This window comes from Diadema antillarum, unplaced genomic scaffold (assembly GCF_040938485.1).
Source record: "Diadema antillarum isolate AM-2024a unplaced genomic scaffold, OU_Dant_1.0 seq00000188_RagTag, whole genome shotgun sequence".
Taxonomy (NCBI): Eukaryota; Metazoa; Echinodermata; class Echinoidea; order Diadematoida; family Diadematidae; genus Diadema; species Diadema antillarum.
Genome location: NW_027271252.1, coordinates 584,487 through 597,238, shown reverse-complemented (window position 1 = coordinate 597,238; position 12,752 = coordinate 584,487). Strand labels below are relative to the sequence as shown.

The window sequence follows — 12,752 nt, the reverse complement described above, 5'->3', positions numbered from 1 at the left end:
TTCTCTTTAACGAGGAATTAATTTGTAACACCAATCTCTGCTTTCAAAAGATTCATGTGTCTTGAATATCGTAATTAGCATAATGAATTAATTTGCATAATATGTACAATAGTAAAGTAGATGGTACCATAACTACTTGAAAGAGCTGAGTACAAGGATTCTCCTTGATTCATAATAAGTAGATGAGTATTGACGTCATTTAAGCTTGGTTGCCACCCTGACAACCATAAGCAATCACTTTTATTAGCCTCATTAGCATATTCTACTGATTAGCGCAATAGTATGTTGTTCATTCATTTGCAGGAAGCCCCAAAACACAGATCATACACATTTTCATGGGCTTTCTATAATCAGGAATCTAACGCCGCTTTTCCGTGTCATTTGAATGATTTGCTTTAAAAGTATAGACAGAAAGACAAACTTTCAAATAGAGAGTAAAATTCCACGGCTCTCAACACTTGCCAGCCGCGAACACTTCGGCGAAAGTCATTGTCAGCATTCGCTTGGCCTTGCTACTGTTTGAATACTATGCATTGATTCAGTCGCGCTGCCGCGCTGGGTGCTTTGCTGTTCATCTATATAATTCACCGTTGCTAAACAGGCTTTTCAAACCCAAAATGTGATGGCTTTGCATTCTAAAATCTTAAATATGCCTTTCCAGTGATGGTTTCTAAGCTGGGCACCAGTATAGTGGCATTCTGTGGAACCTTTTTGTCACGGCGAAGAATATCACAATAAGCGTTATTCGAAGTAATTAAAACCTCTTCTTCAGTGGCAATGAATCACTTAATAAATGAATGATTTGTGTTTTAGGCTACAGTCAAACCTGTCTTAGCGGTCACCTCTCTATAGCGACCACCTGCCTATAGCGGCCACTGAAAAATCCCCCCCCCCCCCGGACGAAATTGCTGTATTACGGACCCTTTATATAGCGTTCACCTCCCTAACACGGACAGCGGCCACTCATTTTGTATCCCACGGTGAATATCTACCTGAGTATACCGTCCACCAAAAATTAGCTGAACCGTTAATTCAGCCATGAATGCGTTCGTTTACGTTCATTGCGTGAATTCTACAGAGTTCTAGCTAATTCACAATCACACAGACATATTTATGATTAATGCAGCTCTTGCCACGAAAAGCCGTCTCACCACTAACTTGACTGGATTAGTCTATCTAGGCTTCAGTAATGCCGCCCTGAATAGATGCTACAAAGGCAGAGACAACCCCTAATGGCATCTTAGAATTTTGTCAAAATGCCGACTAAATAGAGTAAAAGTCCCTTTGAATAAGAACAATAGGGAACTTTTCTAGGTATTGTTTGTTGTTTACGTCAGCTTCACACATTATTAATCTCCATCGAACTCAGCACTCCTGAACCCCATTCATGGAAGCAGGTACAAACCAGAGCAGTTCCTCAGGCCCGAAATGTTATTAAGATCAAAAGAACAGAAGGAGGCAAAAAAAAAAATTAAAAGAATAAAATGAAGCAAATTGTACAACGAAAATCCCAATAACAGCAGCACATGTAAACTTATTTGCTGTTTTTTTTTTCTTTTAGAAAAACATGCGGTATTTCCTGCAATTGTAAAATGCAAGTATTGAAATTCAAAATGGCCACCAGCCTGTCTATAGCGGCCACCTCTGTTGTTTCCCTTGGGTGGCCGCTATAGACAGGCTTGACTGTATTTGACACGTCGTCTGCTGCTGTTAAATTGGTCCACTTTATGAAATTAGTAAAACTGATTTCTCTTTACTACTTAGTACCTGTACCACCTTCATTAAGCCTGATGTAAGACTGGCATCTTGTAGTTTCATAATATTGCAAAGAATACACCATTATCATTTCTCCTGGGCCTTTGGCCTTTGTAGGGATGCTTTTGTGTCGCAGCTCCTCTTTTCCCCCACTTCACTGTAGATGTACCTCGGACGGGTTCTATCCACTGTTATCCCACTCGCCAGAGTGACGCCTATCACCTTCCCCGTACTCGCACTATTTTTGCAAAGAAGACAATTATATTTACTGGACCCAGATATTGGAATGATCTCCCTCTAGATATCACTTCTTCCTTATCTTTATTCACCTTCAAACGCAAATTAAAACAGTTATTACTTAGTGGATACACACTACCAAGCCTTTAGCAACCTTTTTATGCTCCCAGTCTTTTGTCCTTGTCCGCAGCACCAAGTTATTTAAGTTATTTCATGGTACCGATACATCTTTTAATAATACAGCATTTTTGTTATTCAAACACTGCGAGATTTGTATGCAGTCTGGTTTGTGCGATATCTATGTGGTTCATTAGTTTATTACTTATCTATTTTTTTTTGTACTGGTGTAATTTTAGTTGGTCAAGACAAACATATCCGTCCTCCGTGTAAAATTATATGCCTATGAACTCGGGAACCTACAGTTTTACAAGCTTTAAAGCTTTTATGTAGGCCCCATCATATTTCTTATACTTACTAGTGACATTTTCATACGATGTGACCATGTACATTTGTGTCAAGTATATTTTCTTTTTCTTTTTCTTCTACAATCAAAAAACATGATTGTATATATTTTGTACTCTTGTTTTGTTGTCAATAATTTTGTAATGCCATCATTGAGAAAATGGAAATATGAAATAAATTTGAACTGAACTGAACTGAACATGACAGTGCGATCACGCAAGAAAAAGAACAGGACATACCTGCTTAAAGTTTATGTGATAGAGATTGTTATCTTGACGGCAGTTTTACTGATGTTGAGCAAATATCTTAATCAATATGAAAATATAGGGTATCTCAAGGTAAAAAGAAAAAATAATAAATGGGAGTAATGTCCATTGATGAAATTTTCCAAAACGGGCAAGTTTAGTGAAAACACGTATTTCCGTAGAATTTACCCCAATAGTAAAAGGTTTGCATTGGTAGTACTTTTAGAGTAGTTTTCAAAACCCTTCATGAATTTTCAAATGAGGTTAGTTGCATTGACTTCTATCATCTTTTTTAATATTTGAAGTAAGGTAAGATGTAATACACCGCAAACGAATGGGAAAGAATAAAAACAATACTGTAACAATGTGCAAGAGAGAGGGCAAATTCTATTTTTACTGAAGGACAATCAGCTGTACACCTAGCAGAGCAGATTGCATTCCTTCGGGCTCTGCGATGTGTTTTGACATGGGTGCTCAGCCAATGAAACAATGAAATGATGCATTAAATATGATATCTGACACTTTTTGTTAAATCACTGCTTCCAAAGGTAAACACGACCCTTAAAAAACGTACGTTTTCGGCAAAGACGTACGGAACGTCAAAAAAAATTAAAAATGTTGAGGAAGCGTTCTGAAAGCCTTGTGTGTTGGGCTACAACACCGGCCAAAAGCTCTCCGGAATGGCGCCCTCTACTGACTAACAATCTGTGAATGATTTAGGCTAAAAATACGACATTGTTGCCCGCTAGAGTACTGTTTAATAGTATTGAACTTGTCTGTGTGCATAGTTTAGGCAATCGTGCTTTCATCATTGTGTCGACCTATAAAGCATGCCGGGTACAATATGTTGTGGACCCGTGTTGACAGCGGTGGACTTCGGACCCGCAACGAGAGATAGTCAATAATGATTATTGCCACCATGAATGTGGATATCTTTATCACAACTGGAACATGTATGATTTGGTTTTTGCAAGCGACATATCACTGTCGATGTGCACATATTAAAGTGGGAGTGGTTTCTCTGCCGTCGCTTTGACATTCTGGGAGCACCAATGAAGGTAATATAGGCACATAGTTTGATCATGCTAGTGACTGAGAAGCTTGCGGACTGTTCAGGTCTCGTGGTGTGTTTTATAGTTTGAGCTGCTGTGAGAATTTATCGTTAACTTTCACCCCGTCAAATTTTTTAAGGTGCCATCGTGCGGTGTCAGATTCGATTCTGTTGTTTTGCGAGATCAAAAGCCTTTTTTTACAAGTACAACCATGGATTTCTTGCCAAGAATCAAATCGATCTTACCATGGACTGCTCTCAGAGCTTTCCTGCTGATTCTCTTAATGTCAGTGCGCACGTCTACTGCAGCAAGGTTTCTGCTACCAAAGACGAGTCTGACAGCAATGCACAGCCACTTCCTGGCCTTGACTCCCATCACGAAGGCTCTGATCGATCGTGGACACCACGTGACACTGCTCCTCCTAGACAAGAAGGGAACCTCCGGCTTTGTCCCAGGAGCGTACTCGAGCAACATCACCATCCCTCATTCCATGACGGGCCAAGAGGTTAAAGACGTTTCTGAGATGTTGGATAAATCTTCGAGCAATTCACTGTCACTGAGCAAAATATGGGATGGGGAGGTCAGCAGACTCCTTGATCTTTACAACTACGGGTGTTCTGAGCTCTTTAAGAACAAAGATATCCTCGAAAAGCTGAAAAAGGAGGACATCGATATGGTGATCACTACACCTGTCACGGATGCATGTGATCCCCTCATCGCGGCTTATCTCAGTGTACCATTTATTGCTGTCACAGTTAGCCGACGTACTCCCTTCTGGCACGAAGGACGACTAGGGGTACCCACACCTCTTTCCTATGTTCCCTTTTCCTTCCTGCTTAACTACTCCGACCGCATGGACTTTTCCGAGCGACTGATGAATTTTGTAGTCTCGCATACTATCCATCCGCTAATAGAGTATGTTATAGCCTACCGCCCTGTAGCTCAGCTCCAAGCGTTGCATGGAATTCGCCCCGATCTCAACCCGTGGGAAATCCTCAACAGAGGGGCCTTGTGGTTGTGCCACTGGACACTTGCTCTCGAATATCCGCAGCCGACAGCTCCTAACTGGATCCCGATACCCGGGGCCACGCCCATGGATACGAAACCCCTTCCGGCGAAGCTTCGAGACTTCGTGGAAGGTTCCAGGGATGGTTTCATCGTATTTAGTCTCGTATGTTCACTATCATCATCTGTCGATAAACACCCTTACAATTGTGTTTTATTTTACCATTTTGGCAATCATTCCTGCCTACAAGAGTGGAAGGCCTGCGCATCATTCAGAGTAACGAATGCACAACTATTTTTCGTAAGAAAGGTTGATCTACGTGCGCAAAATGATTTACTTTATGTTGAAATCGATAACGAAAGCAAAATGCAGACATTGAATGGCCACGCAAATGAGTATATGACAATATCGTGGTATAATCCATCAAACGGTAGATTAGGCTGCGTGGAAAAGAAAGTGAATTTGTCCACCACGTAGCAAATTAGTTTCCATAATACATTGATGGAAGTGAGTTCATTTCTGGTTTGTAGCCCTATGTATTGCAGCGATACCGAATGAATTATATTTGATTGTTTTTATAATATATATGTCTGTTTGTTCAGGGTTTTTGTCACACAGATAGTAGGAAGTCACAATCATTAGATCTAGACTGTTCCATTGTCATTTAATTTTCTCTCAGGGCTCCGGAACCACGGCTTTCGATAACCAGACAGTGACCGATACTATCGCTAAGGTCTTCAGCAAGCTACCGCAGAGAGTCGTGTGGAGATACGTTGGACCGAAGCCTCGTTACCTAGGCAACAACACTCTCATTCTTAATTGGCTTCCACAAACTGATCTGCTTGGTAAGATTATCAGAATCCCATTTATAGATTCTCATTATATCCACTGAACGTAATGTACAGGCGATGCTAATTGTAATATTTGCTTGAACGGACTCTTCTTGCCGCTAACTAAGAGCTTAAGCATGAAATTATGGGTTTTGTATATAGAGAGATAACAAAAGGTAAATTTACTGTGAGCCACCCCCGTGAAACAAGTACAACGTGTATGTAGAACATACACTAGGCTGAAATCCAGTGATATTACGATTATGCTGTTTTATACAAATGATGCACAGGATAGAGTGCGTTAGTGGAGCTGTAGCGCACTGGAGGGTATTTACAATTGTGAAACATGCACGAGGCGAAGCCGAGTGCATGTTGCACTACATTGTAAATACCCGAGCGTGAGCTGCATCTCCACTAACGCCACGAAATAATCCTGTGCATCATTTGTTTTATAACATGGGTCGAAAACTAACAGCATTTTTCACGTACCTTTGTGGGTCAATACCAGTCAACTACATGTAGCACTCGCTCAAGAATCAAGATGTCGGAAGATGTTCGTCCCAAATATTTGCGCACGTCGCACTCGGAAATCCCGCACATATAAGTACTGTACGTATAAGAGTGTATAACGTACGCCACACATGTTATGCACAAGAAAGGCCGGCCGGCAACCCGAACTAGAAGTTGTTTACAGGATTGACAGCGCGTATAGTAGCGCGCGACGCACTTGTAACAACTGGTTGAGTGCGCACTGCTAGTGTAAACATTGTGGCGTCAGGCCGTGAATGTCAGTGAGAAATTAATGCACGCACACGTGACTCATTTCAGCGCTTCCATTTGGCTACATTCTTGAACCCATTTTATATACGATATCAAACTCGTCTATAGCTCTGATTCGGGTGCATATTATACCCTTTTTGAATATCGATATAATCACAACGGACAAGAAAACACTCGACACGGAAGAGGAAAAATATTGATGCTTTAACAGTTCCTATGATTATGATGATGTTTCATGTTTATGACGCAATCATTCATCATAATCAACCCTTAGAGAGTCAAATGAACGGTAGCCTTTTGCATTGCTTACCACTATAACGTTGACTTGTGGAGTGCAGGTATAAGTGTTCTTTGTTGATGCAGAATACGTCATTACTATTTAACAAAAAATGACAAAGATTATGATAAAGCTAATCCTTTAATTTGTAAATAGGTATACTGTATTTTTATGACTATACAAATCATGTAAAATACGCTTTCTGTAAGTTTCAGTTTAATCAATTTAATAATCTAAATGAGGAATAACTCGCATCGACAAAGTGGTGTGTACCAACGTTAACTTTTGGAGGATAAGGATATCTGTTTTGATGGCTAGGCCAATAGTAGATGCAGCATCATTAATATCTGCGAGGGATGTTTAAGATAAACACCAAACCAAACCCGTCTGTGGAAGTTGTAAATCAAAGTACAGATTTTATGGGAGTCTAACGTATCACAGCACAATAATTACTAAATTTCATAATCATTGTCGTTTGGGTTTTTTCTTGGTATCAGCACATCCCAGTGTCCGTCTCTTGATCTACCATGGCGGCAGCGGCGGAGTACACGAGGCGATCAATTTCGGTGTACCGATGCTTCTTTTCCCGCTTGGGCGAGACCAGCCCACGAATGCCAAGCGGGTAGCAGCGAAAGGGATCGGCATCTCGCTGCAGATAGGAAACCTAGACGAGAGGCTGCTAACTGATTCTCTGCATCAGCTGCTACAAAACAACAGGTAACTAGGCAGCTGACTGTCATAAACTCTAAATAACCACTCAACAGCTCAAGGATCGGATCATCTAAAATGTGACTAAACGCATACGATACAGGACACTATGCAAGTCATAATCTCTTTTACAATAGCAAGCTCACGTTTCAGATTATTATGATATAGCACACTATAGGCAAGCGATTTCTGGGCTACACGTGCAATTTTGCAGTGAGAGAAAAAATCCAGTTCTTCCGGCACGAGGGATCATGCTATGCTTTACCGGGTAATTGCCCAGCTGCTCAGAGGGAAGCGGCAATGTTTAAAGCTATCTTGAAATTATGCTATCCTTGTATCTTTTGATCGTGACTTGCACAACGAACTGAGTTTTATAGCTCCGCAAAATTGGTTTTACGGTATGCATGATGTTATCATTCACACGGAGAATGTGTATTGCTTATAGAACTGAACCAGCTGAAATCATAGATGAAAAAATCCCTGCAATATGATTGGTGAAGAGCTGAGTGCTTGGAGTTGGTTAGTCGTTTAGTAGGTTTATGTGACCGAGAATATTTCATGGGTCCCCTGCAACTTCATACGTCTGAGCTATTGGTTTCATGTTCCGGTATTTTTCCTGTTTTTGTTTGTTTGTTTTTTCATAAAGAGATAACTACTGTTTATTCCATAAAACAGATGCTGTTCCGGTTTACTCTTTGCTTTGAGAGGATCTTGTGCACCGGAAACTTTGAAAAACCACTTAACTAGGCTAAAATTACTTTTCCCTAACCACTACCTGTACATCATCCTTAACCTAATTTGAGCACAAGTTGTTTCCATTACTGGCCGTTAAAGCTCTATTCCAAAGTAAACAGATAGATACATAGATCAAAAAGTAAACAAATGAATATCTAGATATGAGATAGATAAATATATAAATATATAGACATATAGATATATAGATATATAGATATATAGATATATAGATATATAGATATATAGATATATAGATATATAGATATATAGATATATAGATATATAGATATATAGATATATAGATATATAGATATATAGATATATAGATATATGAATATAGAAATATAGAAATATAGAAATATAGAAATGAATGTAACGACTGGTGCAGTTAAGCTGGCGGAACGAATCTTCTACAACACTGTACTACACGGGTAGCCGGTATTGTTTTATTGGTTTAACATCGATAACGATGAAAGATTGTTGTCTTCAATAGCACATGTCCCGACATTTTGGCTGCACATTTACGGTATGTTTGTACATACGTGATGTTTTACATCTCTTGGTGATGCATTGTTTATGAAACGTCCTTTTATCTTTAAGTGTCTGGCAAGAAGTAATTTCTATTTTCAGTCGTAACGTTTTCGTGGCACCATGACTTGCACTGGCTAGTGATCACTACTATAATTGCGGAAACACCCATGAAATACCAAATAAGTTGGTAGTATTTGAAGTTACACGGCACAGTTACTGCAATTATAGCAGCTATCAATTGCAGACAAAATCATGAATCGGGGCCCAGATCTTTAAATCTGCAACTATACCCTGAATAATAAACTTCCGCTTTCTTTAAGTCATTTATCTATCTGTCTATTTATCACTGTAGCTATAAGGAGAATGCAATGAGAGCTTCAGCCATTCTGCGGGATCGGATGGCCAGCCCGCTGGACACAGCAGTCTTCTGGATTGAGCACGTGGTCAAGTTCGGCGGCGACCATCTCCGATTACGAGCGACCGAGATGGGCTTCATTCAGCTCCATTCTCTGGACGTCATCGCCTTCCTTGTCGTAATCTCCGTCACGTGGTCGTACCTATCATACGTTATTCTCGCAGCATGCTGTAGGTCACTATGCAAACGAAATAAAAGCAAAATTAGTAAAACTAAAAAAGACTAAGCCGGATAGGCTACTAGGTTTCAAGCATGATAATGCCAAAAAAAAAAAACGAAGTAAAACTGAATAAATCATGAGTAATAAGATATCATATATTTCGTTTCTCTCCACGATTTTTTTTTTTCTGAACTTGTTGTCTACATTTTAGCATAAGATGAAAAACAAATGAATGAGTAGATCAGGTTTGGAAATTGAAGACAAAGTCTTTCACAGTTTTTTAAATGAAAATTTGAATTCTGAAAATTTGAATTCCGCTATTGGACGAAAAAAAGTATGTCTTATCTCACATTATTCATTGAAGGCAATTTGAATATCATGTGCAATCGCACTTTAATGTGTGAACCTTGTGAGCTTTGTAGTTATTAACATCTGTTATCGTCTTTATAACAAAATTTTAAACATCTATTCCATTTAGCAACCCGCAAGTTGAAAGTTTTAGTATCTATTTCGTTGGTTCTAAGCATTTTTAGGTGTGAAATGAATATTCACAGGGCCTACATTGTTTTAGCTTTTCATATCTATATATGGCTGCTTCATTCGAATTTTTCTCTTTGGTATAGTTATCAAACGCATGGCTATGCTGTGTTCCATATTATGCATCAGTTATATGCAGACGTACAAATGAATTTCTATTATTTTTTAAATCTTTGTTTGATATTGCTGTTTGTATAAAATACTGAACATCTCACAACGGGGCAATATTTTCGACGCCAAAACTTACATGCCGTGTCAATTAACAATTAGTGACTAAATGAACAAACATAATGAAGCAAACTATTTTGTGTCCACGTTAATTGCACAATTTAGAACTAGATTTTATCACTGGTTTTGATCGTACATCACAGTGTAAACATATAAAGAAACATTGATTATACCAACCTCAGAGCTGCACGACTCATCTATATGGTTGTTTGTTTGTTTGTTGTTGTTTTTTTAATCTAAGTCACCCTGAGAGCGAGCAGTTGGAAAAATGCTCAATAATTCCACAGCTAATATGCTTATCTCCAAAGTCCAGTGTAGGAGAGATAAAGTGGAATAGAAATATATATATGAAGAGCTTGCCTCCAAAAGGCACAAAATCAATTGAAAAATGATGGATTTAGCGCCTTTTTGGAAGCAAGCTCTTCTCTCTCTCTCTCTCTCTCTCTCTCTCTCTATATATATATATATATATATATATATAGAGAGAGAGAGAGAGAGAGAGAGATATGGAGAGAGAGATGGAGAAAGAGAATAGACCTGATCATCCTCACGCCCAAGCATAAAGTAGTGGTATAAAGTACCTAATACAACTCCATCAGCTTTTTAAAGGCGAATATCTACGTGACTTGAACAGCTTTAGATATATCTGGCCAATGACGTCATAATGTATATACAAACATATTTAGCTAATGATTAAACAAAATGTCCAAGACTAAATAGCTAATTAGCACAACATTTGAACTCAAGATAACATGTGTGGTATGTGATTGAGTGAGATGAAGTTCTGTTGCATATGGACCTAAAACATATATGTACATATATATATATGTATATATGTATATATATATATATATATATATATATATGTGTGTGTGTGTGTGTGTGTGTGTGTGTGTGTGTGTGTGTATTAGTGGTGGCCCGTAAGGGCCAGCAGAAAATAAAGTGTCCGAGCCCTGATATTTGTATATATATATATATATATATATACAAACAAAGTTTTTTATTCTTTTTTTTTATACTGTACAAAGACATATGGGTAAAGATATAGCATATTGGCTTCAGGTAAAATATCGCAACAAAACAGGGGTTGTTCATTTCATTGATTTACTTTTATTTCAGTAGTCCATTATTTCAAATACACTGTAAAACTAGTTGCCACTTGCCCTAGTGAAACATACACATATTCAAGCATATGGATTGTTACAAAATAACATCTCCAAAGTCGCTACGTCAGATTGACACCATGACTTAAAAAAAACAACAACCCCCTCCCCAAATCTCAGAATTCACAATTTGAAATGCTTTGAAGTTAAATAAAAAAGAGAGTGAAACTATACACAGGTGAAGAGAAAATATTAGTAGTAAAGCAGAGTTATTTCCTGATTTAATTTGATTTATCGCTTTCTGAGCTATCTAACTTACACACATAAAAACAACTACATATTTATTATCTTGTGATCGCAGATAATAATTACAATTCTCTTTGGGCAATAAGAACGTGAAGTATAATCTGAAGCAAAACATTTAAAAACAGAAGAGTTACAACTTTGGCATTGTTTGGGAAAGCTTGACGAACTTGAATCTCTTGAAGCTCGTAAACGTTCGCGTATTTGTAGTGACGTCATTTGAGCATATACAAGAAGAGAAGAAGGAACACAGTTCTTCTTTTCTTAAATAAGCATAAAATGAGTGGAAAGGAAATTATCACACTGGGGGGTGTTTCATAAAGCTGTTCGTAAAGATACGAACGACTTACGAGCGACTGATGATTGGTTCTTGTGCTACATTATGGAAATTCTGATAAATATAGCACATCAGAACTGGTCACCAGTCGCTCGTAAGTCGTTCGTAACTTTACGAACAACTTTATGAAACGGGGCCCAGATCCTGCACAATCCACTCAGACGACATCTGTTTTTCATTTGTTCTTAAAGCATTGTGTGACGACTTTGGCGCCAGGTCAGGAGAAGTAGCACGTTTATGCATGTATATGTTTGCATATGTACATCATTATATTCATTTACATATCATGTGAATTCCCTTTTCGCAGAGTTGTGCGGAGGGGATTATTTGAAAATTACCTGAATATTGCGCTTTAAAAAATTCTTTATCCGAATTTCGTTCAGTGCCAAAAAATTCACATTAACAAAAACAAAATAAAACAAAACATTGTGCAAATACAAACATTATACAGAGGTACCATGTCAATCTCATACACGTAGATACACAAACTGCTTAGACACACACACATACGCACACAAATACACGCACACAGAAAAACACACATACTCTTAATTCGCCATATTGCATTCAAATGAAAATAGAACCATAAGTATTTGCATAAGTTGAATTGGCCCTAATTTTACTTCATAGACTACAAAATGATATAACGATTCGTATCCAATGATTTTTATTTGCATTGTCGCTTTTACAGGAAAACACCACTCTGTCCTCAAATTGACTCTGTGATAGGAAGACAAAGGAAAACTGATCAGGAAACTAAGTTTCAATGAAAATGGACTAGAGTAAGAATTAGAAGAAATTTTACAATCAACGCGCTTCTGCAAAACAATGGGATCGGTCGAAATATCATATGCAAATCAGATAAAGGTAGTGGTGGCATTGACTTCAATTCCACTGGTTTGTGCATACAAATATCTTGAAATATTCGTGTAATTGCCAGCAAATCAAAACTCATTACTAAATCGTGGAATTCAGGTAAATAGGAAAAACAACTGTAAAGACTCTTTACAACCGAATTATAAATGAGCATGAACTAATACGCAGCTGTGCG

The 12,752-nt window shown here is 38.3% G+C and overlaps 1 protein-coding gene across 1 annotated transcript; it reads left to right on the top strand.

The window, feature by feature from the left end:
* Positions 1-3,938: 3,938 nt before the first annotated feature.
* LOC139728634 (UDP-glucuronosyltransferase 1A9-like) lies at positions 3,939-12,419 on the top strand. Its single transcript, XM_071639573.1, has 5 exons — positions 3,939-4,922; positions 5,437-5,602; positions 7,142-7,361; positions 8,971-9,151; positions 12,393-12,419. Exons 1-5 carry the CDS (start codon positions 3,963-3,965, stop codon positions 12,417-12,419), a joined length of 1,554 nt encoding a protein of 517 aa, XP_071495674.1. The 5' UTR covers positions 3,939-3,962.
* Positions 12,420-12,752: the final 333 nt, after the last annotated feature.

Coding starts and splice junctions, on each gene's coding strand:
- LOC139728634 (XM_071639573.1), top strand. CDS start 3,963: ATGGATTTCTTGCCAAGAATCAAATCGATCTTACCATGGACTGCTCTC. Junction 7,362..8,970: donor CAGCTGCTACAAAACAACAG/GTAACTAGGCAG, acceptor TTATCACTGTAG/CTATAAGGAGAATGCAATGA. Junction 9,152..12,392: donor ACGTCATCGCCTTCCTTGTC/GTAATCTCCGTC, acceptor TCGCTTTTACAG/GAAAACACCACTCTGTCCTC.